The 20,082-nt window shown below is 37.1% G+C and overlaps 1 protein-coding gene across 1 annotated transcript in view; it reads left to right on the forward strand.

Moving 5' to 3' along the window:
• FMNL2 (formin like 2) overlaps positions 1–20,082 on the forward strand; it is a 1,741,163-nt gene that overhangs the window by 702,203 nt on the left and 1,018,878 nt on the right. The window contains exon 2 of the mRNA XM_044074902.1: positions 233–316. Coding sequence (XP_043930837.1) covers positions 233–316 — 84 coding nt within the window. The remainder of the gene's footprint in view (positions 1–232; positions 317–20,082) is intronic.

Raw genomic sequence — 20,082 nt, forward strand, 5'->3', positions numbered from 1 at the left:
ACCCATAAATAGTGAACTTGCGATTTGGGCATGGTTAACACTTTTCCAGTCTTTTATAGATGGTCCTGAACTTGTACACAGACAGGTGTGTACTTGTATCTTCAAGTGAAATGCTAAATGTTTAATTTCTTCTGCCTCTTCAAATTCAAAGGTGTTCTAAACAAACGATCATCTCCTGTTAGCAGAGTTACAAATCACACCTCATCAAGATTTTTTTTTTCATTTTTTGCAGAATTCAATGAACCTTCCTCCTGACAAAGCTCGACTCCTTCGTCAGTACGACAACGAAAAGAAGTGGGAGCTGATCTGCGATCAGGTAAGAATGATAAGCAAATATTTTATTAGCAAAACTGACTTGCTTGTAGAAGCAAACTAGTATTCACTTTCACCTGCATTGTACTCATTCAGACATTAGTAAGGAATGCTGCAGAGAGAATTAATTTGAACTATAAGCTAAGCTTCTGAAATTTGGCTGATTTTTTTTAGCTCATATCATCTTATACTGCTTAATGCATAGAGTGCCATCTGCTGTTAAACATCAAGGCAAATCAGGTGGAAAAAATAAATATTTTTATTGATTTGTTAGGAAATAATTACAATAGTCACTATTACAAATTTAGGTTGTAATTGCAATAACAAGTAAAAGCATTTGATAACTAAATGGAATATATGAAAGCTATTGAAATGGTGTTCAGAAAAAAAACAAAATCATCAGTTGTCCTGTTCTGAATTTGGCTAGTGGCTTTAATTATTCTATCAGTTGATGCAGAAGAATCATATTTACTGCAGGCTTTGTGCTAATCCTGGTAACAGGAAAGAGTAAGAAAAGATGACAGTATTATTTTGCTAAAGACCAGAGTTTTAGACTTCAGTGTAAATGAACATTTGAGTGAACCACAGAAAAGTCAGGCAAAACAAAAAACATTTTTTTCCACCCTGCAGATGGATATAAAACATAGATGGTATATTTCTCTCAACAAAAATGTACTATAGTAATAAATGCATTGAAGTAAGTAAACCAGATGTATTGTTACTATAAGGCTGTTGTAGAACACCTGATTAAACAGGTGAAATGTCAGCACTTTTTCAGAGGGTTCGGCCTCTTTGAGAATTTTAGAGAGAAAATTCACATGGTAGATACAACCAGTCTTTGCCATGCCCATCAGTAGTCCCTTGATTCAAGTGTACTATCTGCCATGGTTTATTGACTGGTCTGTGGAGGCTCAGATGTCTAGTCCTAGACCATCACAGTCATCCACAAAAACTGCACATGCTTCCATATGGGAGAGCTGCCAAGGAGATAATTAAGGCAGCTAGCCCAGTTCCCAGTTGCCCAGCACTGACTGGCTGAGTGACTTGTGCATAGGGTTACCACCTGTCCCTCTTTGGGAGGGACAGTCCCACTCTGGGCAGTTGTGTCCTGCAAAAAAAAAACTCATAAGTGGCAAATGTCCTGAGATTTTAAGACAAAATATATTTCTTAACTTTTCTTTAATAGTTGCATAAAACAGTTATTTTGTATCTAAAACACAAACATTATATGAAAAAGCATAAGGAACACAAATGCTACAAAAATAAGCTTTTATCTTGGCTAAAAAGTGAAATTCTATCCTTTGCACTGGCTGTGGGTATGTTTTGTCCTGCAAAATCTCACATTTTTACAAAAAATGTCCCACTTTGGGCATCTGAAAAGGGTGGCAACCCTACTTGCTCAAGGTCATACAGTAGACAAAACAGGCTACAGGAATTAAACCTTATACTATGGGAAGTAACTCATTAACAGCTCATACCCTTAATCCACTGTACTAGCTACCAGATGTGCAGTTGCCTTCCAGTTTTCAAAACAAGGTATTATTTCTGAAAGCAGGCTAAACCTTGATGGAGTTTATGGCAACAATGACATCTGCTGATGATCAGTGTCTCCTTGAATGTGATGCCCATATCTGTCTTCTTGAGGTACATTTTCATTAGAATTTTATGGCATTTTCTTTGACAACCGCTGTATCTCTGGCTTTGACTGAACTGTGAGTACAGGACATGTTTTGTGAGACAAGAGTCAGATAGCCAAACTCTGCATCCAGACCATCAGTGTTGATGCCTGAGAATCATTGCCCCAGTGCTAGTTATATTGGCGTCAGCAAGAGCACATATGTTAGTGTGACTGTCTTCCCAATTGATGTGGAAGCATGTCCAAAGATATTGGTGCTGGTACCTGTCTCATTTGTCTTTAATCAGTGTTAGAAAAGTTGGCCAAGTTTCATATCCATAAAGATGATCAGGGATGATAACTAAATTTCATAGTTGCGCAGGGGAAGTGCCAGGATTTTTTTTTTTATTTTACTGTATAACTCTGAATGTAGCCCCTTCACCACAGTGTATTCTTCCCTGCCCCAGGCATTACAGTGCATAATTTTGACAATTCACTTTACTGAGACAAGGTTGTACAACATCAAGTTGACTATTGTTAGAAGCCTTTGTACCATCAAGGTAAATAACTGCAGTGGGGATTTCATACCACATTAAACCATGCAGGCTGCAGACAGAGGCATACAATTGCAATGTATCAATGTGAAAGTCAGATTATATAACTAATGTGTGCATCCCAGTATCAGTGCACTAGGTAGTCATATGCATAGAGCCATTTAAGGCTTACAGCTCTGGGGGACCACTTAGCACCATGTACATTTTTAGACAAGCAGACTTTTGGCTGCACACTGTGGTGCTGCGGTAGCATTGTCACCTCATAGTAAGACATTGTCCCATTCGATTCTCAGCTAGAGCGTCTTCTGTGTGGAGACATTCGTGAATGGGCGTACCTTCGTTGAAGGTTGTGCGTCAGAGGTGGCAACTCGGCACTTAAAAATCTACTGCCAATCATTAGCAGACCAGAGTTTCGCTGTGGTGACCCCTAACCGGGAAAAGCCGAAAGACACAACAACTGTATGAAAGTAGCAAGTCACCTATACATTCATAGGTGAACACTAGACTAACTGCCCTTAAGGGCTATTTTAAGCCTAGCTAATAACCTAGGGTAAGCATCAAACCCTGTTCCTTGTGACTATGAGGTGAAAGCCTTAACCATTCTACCATACCTGGCCCTTATTCCATCTGTGACATGTTTATGTATTCAGCATAGTATAGGGCCATTCAGACCACAGCACTACAAATCAGTCAGACAAGTACATTACATGCTTTTGGCAGAATCATGAATTACAGCACCATTATCTGTGTTGTTGCACAGTACATTTCCCTTTAAACCTTAGCACATGGGCAACATACTAATGAACTTGATATGTATGTATTTATTTGTTTATTTATTTATTTATATGTTTGTTAACCAGGTAAGTTCAGTGGTCTGAGGACCCCTTTCACGCACGTACTGGTTCTTGAAGACATTACACAAGAGTAATACATGAAATGTAAAACAAACTTTTAATTCATGACATATGCATTTCCTACATGACAATATTGATATATGTGTACACAGGTAAGAGGGTAAGATGTGAGTGAGACAAGTAGGTAGTGGTGGGGCATCACAACATGGAATTCTATCTGAGAGACAGGATTTGTACTAAAGTCATGTGCAATAGAAGGGAGATCTTACAGCACGAACAAATAAAGATTTTGTAAGAGAGAAGCACTGTAGTAAGGTTGGAAGCAGTCAGTGGGAAAAGCTTATAAGGTGAGAATAAGAAGGTCAGTGTATTGTTGGCCTAATGTCAGTAACCAAGGTGCACACTTTCTGGAAGTTTTACTGGTATATGAATATTTCTTTTTGATAATCTTTCTTTAAGAGTTCATATAGACTGTAGTAAGGGGAGCTTTACACTCCCATGAATGTGCTATTTTTAGCAACTTAAGTGCTATTTTATGAAAGTAAAGCATAATAAAAAGTGCATGTGATCTAATATTGGTGAGTAGAATCCCTGAAATGTTTGTTTTATCAATGGATAATATGTTCTGGGAATATAAAAATGACAGTGTATGTTCTGCCAATGAGAGACTCCTCACACCGAGGATACAGTAACTTTGTGTCTGCAGAGAAAAGCATCTTTCTTTCTTTCAGAGTTTGTGTACTGGACCATGTGGAAAGATCCCTGTGAATGCTGGTAGATGCTGTAAAGACCTATGGAGAACCAAAGCTCTGGGGTTGGGTAGTATTAGTCCTTGTAAGTGCACAAATCTCAGATGTTTTATCATGCTTACATGTTCACTGTAATTTATCTGAGGAAGCATTGGGGATTTCTGGACAGGTTGAGGGGAAGAAAAGGTGGTCTCAATGTCTGCCAAGGAGGACTTCAACTTTTCTGCCTTCAGAGTAGGGAGCTTACATTTTCCATTCCCCCTGTACTCTAAAGATTCCATATGTGAAGAGTGTAAGGGAGGGGAATCCTGAGATTTTACTGGGTTTTTTTTCAACTTCAGACATGCCAGAATGCTTGGTGGTGGTAAAAAGCCTTATGAGTTATTTTTAGCCAACGTAAACTTTTTACTTCATACATTTTTAACTTTAGATTTTTAGTAGTATTCTGATTAATGGTTTCACTGGATCCACACACTGAAGACCTAAGAGAATTTGCTTCCTCATAGATTATGCAGCAGAGAAGAAATTTAAATTATGCAGTGTTTGGTATTTGTTAGATTTATCTGTAACTCTCCCCTGAGATTTCCTTCCCACAGATAATTTTACAGTAGTGGTACTTTGCTTAAGGTAACTTATGGATGTAAGAAAGGAATAGTTTGAGCCGAATGTAGAATGTTCTGTAACCATTGAAAATAAAACAGTGTAAGAAACTTCTCTGTGTAGAAGATTTTCAGTCCATATATTTCTAGTTAATCACTGTATATTAATCAGATCAGACAATAGTAGTAGAAGTAGCAAACTTAAACTCGTCTTAAGTCAAAACAAAACAAAAAATAATAATATAAAATATATAATTGTACAGCATTACTAAGTATTCGAAAGTATCCAAGCAAGGCAGGCAGTCTGTTTCCAGTCGAAAATCCTGTATTAAGTACACAGACAAGCGATCCAAGTAAAACAAAAATAGAGTAATAATTTTCTCACAAGCTTTCTAAATATATATATATATATATATATATATATATATATATATATATATATATATAATATATATATATACTTTTTATCAGGCATGGGAGTGGTTTATTGTGCTGAAAAACAAAGTGTTATTGGGGAACATGTTAAATTCACATCCCTTCCCCCATCAGTGTGACATTTGAGCTGGTCCTGCCTTACTTAGTAGCTGTCATAATAATATATAACCCTTATGTACTTTAAATAAAATTTATAATGATGTGGTACCGCTTATTTAACCAGATTATTAAGGCTGTGATTTTATCCAAGACAATATGCTACATGGCTGGAAATATATCCACCTTAGTTCATTTGGCAATCAACAAATATATATAAATATATACATATACATTTTGCATGTAAAAATCAATTTCTATTTTCATAACCTATTGTTAACAAAGATCACTTTTGTCCTTCTAGACTTCTTCAGGTCTGTGTACAAGAACCCTAAAAACAATCTATAAAAATATATATAATTGTATAATTAGTATTGTTATTACACATCATTTTGAATGGCCCGCGGTGGTGGTGCTGCGGTAGCGTTGTCGCCTCACAGTAAGACACTGTCCAGTTCGATTCTCAGCTAGAGCGTCTCCTGCGTGGAGACATGCATGAATGGGCATACCTTCGTTGAAGGTTGTGCTTCAGAGCTGGTAACTCGGTACGTAAAAATCAACTACCAATCATTAGCGGACCGGAGTTCCGCTGTGGCGACCCCTAACCGGGAAAAGCCGAAAGACACAGATAGACATTACACATCATTTTGAATAAAGTGGAAAAAAGAACCAGAAAAAAAATAAAAATAAGAAAAAATGTATGTATGATGATGGAAACAAAATATACACTTAAATTTCAACTTATTTAAAAAGGTATTTAAAACCAATTTGTAGAATAACATAAAATAAAATACAATTAGTCATGTAAACAATGTGGCAATTTTCTAAGTTCCAGTGCACTTTTAATTGAACAGTAGTAGTTTAGTCCAGGCTTCCTAAAAGAGTTCAGCTTTAATTGCTACATGAGTTCATGTTTCTCCAGAATGTTCTGGATGTCTCCTTCAAGATCACCCATGTCAATGTGATCCAGGATCTGGAACTTAAAACCTGTGCGTCTTTTATGAAGAGAAAGGTGTTTGGCTAGTGCATTATTTTTTACATCTAGAGCGGATTTCTGACAGATGACATGAAATCCTACGCTTGAGTTTATTTACAGACTTGACCACATAGAATGCATCACATTCATTGCACTGTGCCCTGTAACTTACTTTTATAGTGATACAGTCACCCCCTGCACTGGTTTTAATGATCTTCTTTAAATAAGGGCAATAAAAACTATCACTTTCCTGTATAAATATACAAAATGTACAATAAGTTTCACATCTTTTAGTGCTTTTCTCACAGTCTAGGTTTAAATTCAACAAAACTTCTAATGTTCCTGGCCTTCCTATAAACAAATGATGGGGCTTCACCTAAGATGTTAATCAGAAAAGGGTTTCCTGTGACAATGTCCCAGTTTTCTTCAATAATATTTTTGATACTGTGATAATCCAAAGTGTATGTAAGGATGCAGCTATTTTTGCATTTGTTATTCTCTGTGGAATTACTTAACATTTTTCTACTGGGGAGGGTAACCATTGAAAATAGTGCAACAGTTTTTCACCACTTTCTGAATTTTCAACAGGGTTCTGGGTAAAACTGCATATCATTACACTTATTTCATTGAGTTGAATTCCCTGTAGTTTATATCACATGGAAATAATAATTTCTAATAAATGAGGGGTTGAAGTCAAATATGTTTCACATTAAATAATTTTTCTGTATAACCTTTAATTAGTACAAGTTACAAAATAAGTTTGCCAGTCCTCCTTTTCACTGAGTGCTCTTTCACAACATTGGTGCCAGTAAACGCAATCCAGCATTCTCTGTATGAAGATTAGAATGAGGTTTTGCCATTTTTTTTTATCATTCTTTCTTCTACTTACTAATTATTTTGGAATTATTAATGAAAGATGACTGGGCATTAGGAGAAATATGAGAACAGTGTATTTAAACTGCTTTTAATCCATTCACATAGGTCTTACTTGCTGAATTGTCCTGTGAGAGAGGAGTTGAAACTGATTTGTGCCGTCTCACTTACATGTGTTTTGTGCATACAAAAAGTGGCAAATTGTGAAAGCAATGCAAATCTACTGAATAAACTCAATGGTAATCTGCAAATAGTAAGGATTACATCATGTGTTAGTTGTAACAATACCATCTGCTGCTGATTGCATACGTGCCTCTTTATAAAGGGTAAAACAGTGGTTAAAAGGACAAGTGCTATATTTAACTTACTGATTAACTTCTCTGGCTTGAGACCTGAATTAATGTACTCTTTGCTTGAACAGGAGTGCAGCTAACCCTTCCAACCCCTTTTGCAGCACCCAGCCTGAATGCTTGTAGGGGTACTCTGGTCACATTATTTAATGGAAGGCAGTTATTTTGCTAAAGTGTTAAATTTGCATACATGGTATAAATGCACATTGGTCACCAGATCGTAGCTCATTTCAAATTGAAGAATTAATTAAGCAAATGTGCAAGGAAATAACTTGTAATGTGTACACAGAAGCATCAGAAACAGGCCTTCATGAACTGCATTTCTTTCCAGGATAGGAGATTTGCACCTTACTGCTTCCTTTATCTCTTATTTATTTTACGGTTTGGGAAGTGGGGTGTATTTTAGTTTGCAACCACTGTTGCTTCAGTTTTTGTCTTTAGGACAATTTTAATTGCCTCTTCAAATAATTTTAGTTTTTAAATAATTCTGAGACTGAGACTAGGAAGAATGTATTCTTATAAAAGAAGTATCCTGCTTGTTGTTATGATTTTGGAAAATTGTAAATGCAGATTTGTTGTAATCCAAACAGCCCGTTAAAATTGCTGAAATGAGCCTCACCATATTTGAAGAGAAGGATATTTAGTTTTACAAAGAAAATGTTGCATAATATTCTGGTGTACATTAAAAGGTAAATATTGGTAAGTCTAGGCTCTCAGTCAAAATGTATTTTATGTGAGAAATTCAAAACAAATCTGCATTTTTTTTTCTTTATATCATTTAAAGTGTGCAGCATAACCTGCTGCGCATTGTTTGTGTGCTGTGATTGAAGTAGTATTTATTTCAGTTTGTCATGTGATAGATGGGCTAGTCAGACTGACCCTTTTCAGCCACGTGAAAGTGCAATGTTAACACATCTGATTATAATCATCATAATTCAGATTCTTTTTCTTCGTTCCTAATGAAATATTTTCTAAGATGCCTTCTTAACACAGCATTTATGACATCTCAATATAAGGATCACTTACCATTTCATTATCCAAGAATATTTGCCATTTTAATCCAGCCTTTGGGAGGGTGGCCTAATGGTTAAGGTGTTTGCCTTACAAACACAGGGTACAGGGTTTGAGTCTCACAAAGGATAATTGGCTAGGCTTAAAATGTCTCATAAGGGCAGTTAGCTTAGTACTAATCTATGAATCTTTACATTTTTTAAAGATTTTAACTGATGTAGACTTGATTTTTGCAAACTTAGAAAGTCATGTATTATGGTATTCATTGATAAAACAAGAAAGGAATACTGTCACAGACATATGTCAGCTAAGTACTGTGTTTTTTATTGGTTTAACATATATTTTACCATTGCTAGCATACAGAGTTGAGAATTAAAGTGCAGGTTTAATATGTAATAAATATTGTAGCAAATCCACCCAGTCTAATTAGTTATATAGAAAATTAATGCATTATTCTACTGAGTTGGATATAGATGATTACAAGATGTTTGCAGAAGAACAGAGACTATCTCTGTCATAATTAACCTTCCTTCTGTATTTGAAAGCCTTCTCATTGGTTACACATTTCATAACTTCATATAGTTGTATTAGTTGAAGTGAATGACCGCAGTGCAGGTTGAAAACTACATTGTTCACTGTACCGGCTATTAGCCTTCCTGGAATCCAGTCAGATTTTTTAAAGCTTGTCTGTTATTTTAAAGGAGTACAACAGGTTTCTCTAATGTATTCCTCAACTTCACGGCCCTTTTCCTCCCTATTTACATTGTCCTCTGTAAAGCAACAACAATAAAGCATTTACAATTTTTATAATTCCCCTTACTTCTGTAGCAGAAGCCTACCTTCTCATACTATGATGGTTTCACTTACAAAATGATTCTCTCATGTTTGAATAAAGCTTGCTGAAGTCGCCCAATTACTGACATCATCGAGGCCAGGCAGTACAGGTACTTTTTTTTTAAATCAGTTCCCTCCCCAAAGTGACATCACCACAGCTGTCATCTGATTCTAACTAAAATAATAAGACCCACCCATTCTGTGATGTCATGGCTCCCTTGTCCTTCCCCCAACCTGAGTGCTGTTCATTTTATTCAGTAGTAGTGTAGTAACACCGATGTTTGGAAACACAGAAATTTGGTATGCATACTTGTACATTCTGCATGGCAAATGATGCTTAGGTGGTGTATTGCTTGCATACTTCTCTCTTGTATTTGCACCAGATACTGCTAGTGTGCAGTGTGGGAATAGAAAGATTAAAACATTACCCTGGTATCAGAGGTGGCAGTGCAACATATTCATAGTGGCTTAACATGAGAGTAGCTCTAAGCAAGCACCATGTGAAACCAGAACAAGCACCTAGAATTATTCAGTGCAGCTTCCACACCTTAAGTCTGAAAATGAATTCACATACTCACATAAACAGGAGTAGCTGCATATTGATGGCTAAAAGGTGTATGGGCATGTCGGGTGGTTACTACACTGCAAAAGTGGTATGTAATGGTGGAGATATTTGGAAGGCATGAGCAAACACACCAGTATATTAAAGCCATAGCACCAATTGAACTGGAGGCTGGCAAATAGATTTAGTAAGGGATTTTGTCCATGCACAAATATTTCAACAGTGATTCATTGCAGTGGCATCCATTATCTGATTCAAGGTAAGTTAACCTTGATGTCCTTTATTTAAAAAAAATCAATAAAAAATGTACTTTGTTATAAGTGACTTCTGGACACAAGAAAAAGGAAGGGGAAAATATAGCAATGTGGTTTGTATGTATAAAGACAAATCCAGGGACACTGCAAAAGTTTTTGCAAACCAACCAGTGGAGTAAAAACATATGAAGGCAAACACTGTATACCAACACACTTTGCACATGTAAATCTCAATTTTTAACAAGGTGGAAGCATGAAGTGATACCTTAACACTTAAATTAATAAAGATCTAAACTGGTTAATAGTATAAATGTTTTATTCTTTAGCTCCTTGGTGCAAGACCTTACTGGATGTGATTGCAGTCAAGTAAGGCCATGGTTATAGTGCAGCAAAAAATGTCCCCTCTAACAAAGGAAATGCTAGAGCAAAGATTAAATTACATGAGTCAAGCACCCTGCTGAGATGTCCCCTAACAAAGGAAATGCTAGAGCAAAGATTAAATGACATGAGTCAAGCACCCTGCTGAGATCTGCCAATCAGTGGAATTACCAGGTCAAATTGCCCTCAGGACTTTGACAGCTAGGGAAGCTAAGTGTTATGGGGGAGGGGAGAAGTAAATGGACTGGAATTCATTGTCTCACAAATTAGTGCCATTTAAACTAAATTAGAAAAAAAGCAGCAGTAAACAGCACTTTCAGTGTGTTCTGTGGCATTTGCACTGTTTCTGTTTTAAGTAGTCATCCAGCAGCAGAGAATGTTACTTACACTGTTCTATTTTACTCAGTACTTTGTACGCATGCAACATCTATGAAATGACAGGAACTTTAGGCAAACGGAGGCCTGCATGATGTAACATTTTTGAGCCAAACAATGCCTTCTGGGATACTGGATGGCAACCTGATTTATCCAAACCACGTCAATATGCCAGCCTCCAGGTGGTCTGAGTCTGGAATTACATATAAAAATATTTAAAATTCTGTAAATAATCCCAGAGTGCTGTTAAAGTGTAGGAAACATCATGCCATGATGTTTTAAACATGTTTTTTGAGTTTGTGGGTGCGATACTCCTTTAATGTTTGGATTGGTATCTTTTCAGCACATGAGTGTAGGAAGTGATATGGAGTATACTTAGTACTGTTCTACAGAGTATGTTTAAATATTTTTGAAAAGTCTGTCATGTTTAAGTTTATCAAGTTATGTTTGGGAAGTAGAAACTATCAATATGTAGCTTTGGTAATCAAACATGTTAGAGGCAAATAGTTTTAAGCCTGATACTCTGACATATGAACCTGTGAACCTATGAGTTATACAAAGCATAATAGTGTACTATATCTGGATATCATTTATCCTCTTTTATTCAAAGAAAAATACAATTTGTTGTTATTAAGTCAGAAATGGTAATATGTTATTCAGGTAATCAGAAGCAGGGTTATACTGACATGGGTTTCCACATAATAAAATGAGTTAAGAAATGATATAGTAAGAACAATGAAAGAATGCTAGAAGGTATTAAACAAACAAGTTTCCAAATCATAAAACAAGAATGGTAGGACCACCACTGCTCACAAGTACAAACACTTTTTTTAAAATAATAAAACAGATGACCATTTTCTCGTTGTGCAACCAGCACTCCTTCAGATCTAAAAAATAACATCACTACACCATTTAAAAGTACTTAAGTGGTAATTACATAGACCCTCCTGGTCAATTACATCATTACATCAATTTCCTTCCCTTTAGTACAGGTCTTAAAGAGACACATGAATTCAAGCCAGGATGTTTGTCAGCTTGAAGCCTTAAAATCCATTTAAGTTCCATAGATTCAGTGTAGTTTATCAAATCACCTCCCTAGCACTCACAGGAACAGTCTGAAGTACTCTAAAAACAAACTCATGACCTTCATTTTCATTAATGTGTTTGGCCAAGACGTTTTTAATGTTGCCTGTTCTAATATCATAGGAGTGACCAAATATTCTGTCTTTCAACCTTTTGTTGGATTTACCAACATAAAAACCCTGGCAAGACCTGCACGTTGCTAAATATACAATGTTCTCAGTGCTGCAGTCTGCATAAAACCTGGAACAAAAAATATAATTTAACCAAAGATTTATTTACTTAAAACTTAAATTTAAATTAATTTGTTGCCATCGTTTGAGAAGTTTGGCAAGTGCCTCGCCATAATCGCCATAACTTGGCATGCAGAGCACTCACAGCCCCATGGACAATTTTATAATGCAGGCAAGCTTCTATATGAAGGCATTGCTTTTCATTCAAGAATTGTTTGAACCTGAAGAGGTAGCTATGTGTTGGACGTCCATTTAATATGGGAGGAGGGCATCAACAATCCAATAGAATGGGCACTTTCAGATGCCGAGATTGTAGGGCATGCAGTTATATATCCCAAGAACAAGTATTTGAACATCCTTGGTTAACTATATTTTTCTGTCCCAGGTTTTATGCAGACTGCAGCACTGAGAACATTGTATATTTAGCAACCTGCAGGTCCTGTCAGGGTTTTTATGTTGGTAAATCCAACAAAAGGTTGAAAGACAGAATATTTGGTCACTCCTATGATATTAGAACAGGCAACATTAAAAATGCCTTGGCCAAACACATTAAAGAAAATGAAGGTCATGAGTTTGTTTTTAGAGTACTTTGGTTTGTTCCTGTGAGTGCTGGGGAGGGGGGGGTTGATAAACTACAGTGAATCTATGGAACTTAAATGGATTTTAAGGCTTCAAGCTGACAAACATCCTGGCTTGAATGCATGTGTCTCTTTAAGACCTGTACTAAAGGGAAGGAAATTGATGTAATGATGTAATTGATCAGAAGGGTCTATGTAATTACAACTTAAGTATTTTTAAATTATGCAGTTATGTTATTTATTAGATCTGAAGAAGCATTGCATTTATATCACGTTATCGAAAGATGAAAATAGCGAACGCTATTTCATCGGCCCCAAAACATCTAAACATGAAAATATCGAACATTCAGAACAGCAAATTTTTTCCCATGGAAAAAGTTTGCTGCTCCAAAACACATACACACAACACAAGCACATCAAACAAACAGCAACCACACACATGCACTTAAATTCCTACATCTAACGCTACACTAAACTAAACATACACTATCTACCCACTTACCTTAACCCAAACCCTAACCCTGAGGTCTGTCACTATCGCACACTCACCTAACCCGTGCCCTAACCCTAACTCACTTAAACCGCCCCTAACCCTAAAGTCTGTCACTATCGCACACACGCCTAACCCACGCCCTAACCCTAACTCACTTAACCTGCCCCTAACCCTAATGTACAAACAACTGCACACTTACCTGAACCCAGCCCGTAACGTTCCACCACACCGCTAAGAGTAGCAAAGCCACAGAAACAGCCAACTGAATTCTTTCCCGAGGAAAGAATTTGCTATTCTGCAGCTTCGCTATTCTTAGCATTCACTGAATTGTGTTCAGTATCAGAACATTCGAAGTTTTAATGCTTCGATGTTCTGATATAGACCCGAAGCATTGGTTGCGCAATGTGAAAGAGCTCATCTGTTTTATTAAAAACAATTAAAATTAAAAAGTGTTTGTACATGCAAGCTGTGGTGGTCTTGTCATTGTTTTATGCTTTGGAAACTTATTGTTGTTTTGGCAGCAACCTTTACCAGCATTTGGAACTTTTTGTGTGCCATTAAACAAACAAGTCAGAACAAAGAATCAATAATCTCTAATGTATGAAGGCAGTCTTTTGAAACTGGGTGAATTTCAGGTGTGCCTAATGAGTCATATCCATATAATAGAGTAATGGAGTGAATCACTTATGTTATCTGTAAAACAGGTGCATCTATAATCTTTAGCTAGGAATGATTTTAACTGTTTCTTGGTAATGATGACATCAATGTGCCTCATTTCCAGTAGTAGTTTGTCTCATGAGGCAGGAGCAATCTTAGAAAAATCTTTTTTAATCAGGTGAAATCAAAGGGAGGTGTCTCTGAAGCTTTGTCCCCGAGTCCTTCCATAAGGTATATGTGATGTTTTTAAAAAAGTAGTATATTATAGATGGTTCTTTCATATAGAACTTAAATGTCTGTGAGTTCAGCAGAAATGCAGCTCTCTCTTGAAGTAATCGGCAGCCATTTGTTTCTTTGAATTGTAAAGCACGGATGTTCAGAGTAAGGACAGAGATTAATGCATCCCAGGAAAATGAATCCCAGGATTTTGTTTTTGGTGGCATGTAATGTACTAAGCATTTTGTGTAGAAAGAAGGATAAATAAAGGTAGACCATACTCTAATCTGCAACAAACATTAATAATTATAGCTTTTCTTGCTTCTGGGGGTAGTCATTGTAAAAATGTATAAACTGTTTTAGTTGCTGTAGAACTTTAACATGAGTTTCTGTGTGGCAATCAAAATACAGATCTCAGCTAGAAAAAGGCCCAAATAATGTTGGTGTTTTAGCTATAGTAAGGATTTTCCACTAGGGTCTTTTGCTTTCAAACTATTACTGTCATGTGACCCTCAAGGGATGACAAATACTATGTGAGCATGTGCACAAATGCAGACTGGGGACTCACATTTGTCTGTTGTGCTGTTAAGCCTAGCTAAGTTGGTTTACTGAATGTCTACTCTATAAAGTTGCTGAAACAGTTAAAAAATAATGTTGTACCTTGTTTTTGAGGCAACGTTAATTCAAACACTGCTTGATTATACTTCTAACCTGTTCCCAATAATGTAACCATTTGAAAAGTTGGGACCCAGTTGAACAAGTCCTGAAATTCATAGACTGAATAGCCAAAAATATGCATTTGTATACACCAAGTCCAAGATAGCCATTTGTCAGAATATTCCCTTTTCTACAATATATAGTGAACTCTGAGTTGGCATGTATAAATTTAGGAGGTGTGACGGGCGTGCCCCCCCACCCACATATCGGGGGGGAGGGCGGCAGAGGGTTTGCCCACTGCAAAAAACAAGTCTAAAGGAGAAGCAGTGAAGCACTGTTCAAGTTTTTCTCTTCTCCTGCAATTTTTTTTAGTCTGTCAGCACTCAATATTACAAGTGCCAACTTTTCAAAAGAAAGTCAGCCAAAGCTTGCTTTAATAGGTTGGAAAATAGGTCCATTTGTTTCTTTCTAAACATAATCATCTTTGTATATGCATGAAAAACAGAAAAGAAAATGAGAAGTATCTCTGCATAATGTCTTGTTCCTAAGAATAATTCCCTGTATTGTAAGCTTTCAAGTGAAAACTAAAATATATCCTGTCAAATTATGGGCATTATTAAAGTGCTAATGGAGAAACATATTGCATATTTCAATACATGATGCACTCTCTTACAGATATGCTCTTGCACTGTATTTCACCATGACCAGCTGTCATATTCTGAGAAGGCTATCACTGAGGCATATGTCCACCGGGTAGGATGTGGATTCACTACTAGACTGTTTTCATCTATTTACTTACTTATTTTGTTTGTTTGTTTGTTTTGTTTGTTTGTTAACTGAGTGAATGAGCTGGAATAGGACTCTTTTTCTGCCACAACTCAGGCGAGTTTGCAAAGGTAAATGAACACAAAAAATCTTAAATCTGATAATATATAAATCGTTTAAATAGTTAGCATAAAGTAGTAAACATAAACAGAACCGTAGCTGGTTCAGCTAGCGCCCTGGACTGGTACAATGAATCAGCATCCCATGTCCTCAGCTCTTCAAGTGAAGAACAAAAAAATGAATGTCCCTTCTACTGGCCTCCTTGACATGCCCTCACCTCCCTCCTGCCCTAGCCATTCAGGTTCCATTTCTGTGCCATGCTGCCAATTCTGTTCAACATATTGTATTAAAAACAAAAATCTTCTTTTAAACTGTAGCAAACTGTTTTCTACAAATGTAGCAAGCAGATGCTACAGTTTAGACCACACATGGAACACTATAGTGTTCAGATTTGACTGCAAATTCAATACCTGCTTATAAAAGCCAGTACTGCATTAAAAAGAAATTGAGATCGGCTGATCGTACACCCCCAACACTTTGCACCTGGGGAATTTGTCACTCTCACCTCACCCTAGCTATGCTACTGAACATAAGATATATAGATAAAAGAACTAACTTAGTACTAGAAAGTAACACAGCTATTAAGCTATATAGCATAACAAATACACGCACACACATATACATTTTTTCTGTCTTTTCACAGTAACAGTAATTGTGCAAAAAGAATGCTATAACGAATAGAAGGAAGTTAGGAAGGGCAAGGAAAGGAGTGAAGGGGTAGATAGGAAGGGCAAGGAAAGGAGGGAAGGGGTAGATAGGAAGGGCAAGGAAAGGAGGGAAGGGGTAGATAGGAAGGGCAAGGAAAGGAGAGAAGGGGTAGAATTTTAGGAAGGGGTAGAATTCTAGGAATACGAGAGAATTACTGTTGTGTGAGGCTTTAGTGACTTGGTTTCAAACATAACAGTATATTTTAATAAACAATAAAAATATAAAAACTTAATCTATACAGTGCACTTCAGTTTATGAGAGGCACAAGCAGTTTCTAAGTAATAATAATATGCATGTTTGAAAAATTATGGTGTGGTAGTGAAATTGAGGAAGGTGAGAAAAGAAGCTCCAGTAGTCAAGCCTGTTAGGAAGTATTAAAAGTTACTAGGAACCATGTGATTCCAAAACAGCTGCAGATATTTCCATGGGAAACTGCAAGTGAATTCAGTTTGAGTGAGGATCATTCTTGAAAACTGGCACACCACCCAGGCCACCAGACTCTTGACATGGCCTCATCTCCCACCCTCCTGCTCTTCCCCTTAGCTCCATTATCCAATATGCAGGTGACACTAAAAATGTCCTCTTCAGATAACATGAAACATCTCCAACAACTCAGCCAAACCACTTTCACCTCAGTAAAGACATGGCTGAAAGAAGCCCAACTACTCCTAAATCATAAAAAAACAAAACTTTTGCTTTTCTCGGCAAAACCAATCTCATCTGACTTTAAAATTTTCTCTCAGGATAACACTGAAATTGAAACAGTTTCCACAGCTAAGCTCCTAGGCATTACCATAGACAACAAACTAACTTTCAAACTCCACATCTGCAATAGCATTAAAAAAGCACATCTCAAACTAGGAACACTCTGTAGACAAAAAACTTTCTTGGATAACTCCACAAAATAAACCCTTGCCAACACCTGTTTGCTTCCCCTCTCTCTTATATGCAGCTTCCTTATACACCAGTTTACAATCTTCTCTTAAAAACAAGCTCCAGTCATGCTACCATAAAACTGCCAAATTTGCCACAGGTCATGCCTATCGTTCCCATTACTGCCTAGCTCTGAAAGAACTAAACTGGCTCAAACTCGCACACCACCTAAACCTTGTTCAGCTGTCTTCTGCAAATAAAATGATATATACACCTGATAGTTGCCCAGCCCTCAAATCAGTTCTAAAACCCTACATTCCTACCAGAGCCCTCCACTCTGAAAACAAATAACTCCTAACTGTCTACATTCCAAACAAATGAGCTGGACAGTGCCTATACTCTCATGCCACCGCCAAGCTCTGGAACTCTCTGCCAACAGACATTACTACCATTGAGAGCTTTAACAACTTCAAACACACACTAAAAAATTTTTTCTTTGTAACCAGACCTGCCCCTGCTCTTTCCCTAACAGGTGAAAATCAGTTCAACATCTGGAGATCCCTAGACCATGAATTTCATCCACTAACCATTATCATATTGAACTAAGAAACATTATGTATTTCTACACCCTTAACTACTCCCATCCTACTCCATGGTTCTTCTAAGCATATACTTGCTTCTAATATTCTGACCCTCTGCCTGACCCTTTCTCTTTACCTTAATCCAACCTGATAAAAAAGTTGTAATCTACTACGTTACTTTTATTTAGCGTTGTCTATCTAGTGCATGTTTTATTATTGTCACTACCTCTCTCTACTTATTTAGTATTCATTACTTATTTAATGCAGGCTTTAATACTTGCTTTTGTCTTGTTCATGGATAATGTCTTTAACTTTCATGCATCATTTAGAGCTTTTCTCCCTGGACTCCACTGAAAATGTGTTCCTGACCCAGTTGGGCTTTCCCGGTAAAAAAATCGTAAATAAATAAATAAACGTGCCTTTAAAGTAATATATACGAACTTCTGAAGACCCAAGTGTGGTAAACAGTCTCCTCAAAAATACATGTTTCTTACACGTGTTAGCCAATCATCAGTGACTGAAACAGAGAAAGATGTAAGCACGTAGCCAGTGTAATCATATTGCAACATAAACAAATAGTACTTTGGTAAAGCACATTATGCATTGTTTAGCTGCACCAAGTACTGAAATTGCTTAAAAAAATCTGAATTTAAAGTTTTATAACAAGAAGAATGCAGAGCCAGGTTTGGCTGGGTAGAAAGACAGGAGCTGTAAGCTGGTGCCTGTTATGTAAACTAATGGATCAGAATTACTACTGGGTCAGATCATTTCTTGCTGATGCCTAGGTACTTTTATAGTTCCTACAGCTGCAGTGAGTTAATAGAAGATAACTGTAATCATTTACTATAAACATGCAAGATGAAATTCAGAGATATGGCATGCATTGCCTTGGGATGCTGCACAGGAAAATGAGTGTAAAGGGGACGAGTTACCAGGTACTGCAGTATGAATGCAGGAGAATTACATAACTGCAGACCGTGTAGATAGTTGATGCATGATACATATGCAAACAGGCTACACAGCATGAGTAACAGTGCTACAGCAATTCAAAAACAGCCTGTATGAGCAATAGAGCCGCCTACAGCGGTAAACATGTTACATAGGTATAGATGTCTGGTGTCAAGAGGAAGCGTGCTACAGCGCAGTAATAGCCGTGCTTGCAGTTCTTCTAAATCTGACAATTAAACTGATACAAACATACACAAATAGACAAACATACACAAATAGGAGCTCATTTTCCTTCATTTTGCTGAAAACAATTAACAGCTCCTGCAGTAGTAGCAGAGAAGCGCTACAGTTTCACCCATGAAGATGTGCCACGCACACTGACTCACACACACACACACACACACACACACACGTGTGCACAGACATGACAGAATAGCAGTAGATATACATTGATGTACATACACATCTGCATGCATGCACCCACATGCATATACATATATATATATATATATATATATATATATATATATATATATATACATATATATACATACATGTACATATACTTACACATACGAACACATAAACACACACTGCACACAGAGCAGATGAAAATTTTTCTGTCATGTTTGCACTCTGTAGCTGCCACTGCTCAGCAGCATGTCAGCACCATGGCTACCCCACAGACAGTGGTGGGCAGGACTGGTTACAGTACTGGTCATTCTGGCTCTATACCATGGCAGGACATCATGCCATTGTGATGTCATTTATAAAATATGAAGTCCAAATGAGATTCAAATAAGCAGTAGTAAAGATAATTGCTTAATAAGCTGAGTGGCATTCAGTATGTCTATGAATTGTGATTCTCATTACTGCGTACATTTAGCCATGCCCTGCACAGCACATGGTCGTACATATATGCAGCCACTACATGAATGTGTGTTACACAGTGCAGCACTATCATGTGTCTTCAGTTTACCCTAAATGAGTATTGTTCACGACTCACAGAAGATGGTGCAAAGTGTTACTTAGGTGTGCATCCTCATCACATGTATTGGATCAGTACATACGTTTTAGATCAGTTTTGTTTTAATGTAATCCTTTCAGCATTATAGTAAGCCTATTAGGTGCACATGCACAGTACAGGTAAAAATCCAAGACCATTTCTGGCCTGGATGCCACCCCTGTCCTTAACATATGGTGGCATGAACTGTAGTGCTGGGCAACTTCAAAGATGCTGCCTCCTCCCTAGATGACCCCTGCAAGCTTTACATTTGGGATTAGTGCTAGAATTGCTGTGCAGTCTTAAGATAACAACCCCCTTTCTAGGCACCACCAGTACCCTT

Source organism: Protopterus annectens, chromosome 6.part0 (genome assembly GCF_019279795.1).
Source record: "Protopterus annectens isolate FY-2018-M chromosome 6.part0, PAN1.0, whole genome shotgun sequence".
Classification (NCBI taxonomy): domain Eukaryota; kingdom Metazoa; phylum Chordata; order Ceratodontiformes; family Protopteridae; genus Protopterus; species Protopterus annectens.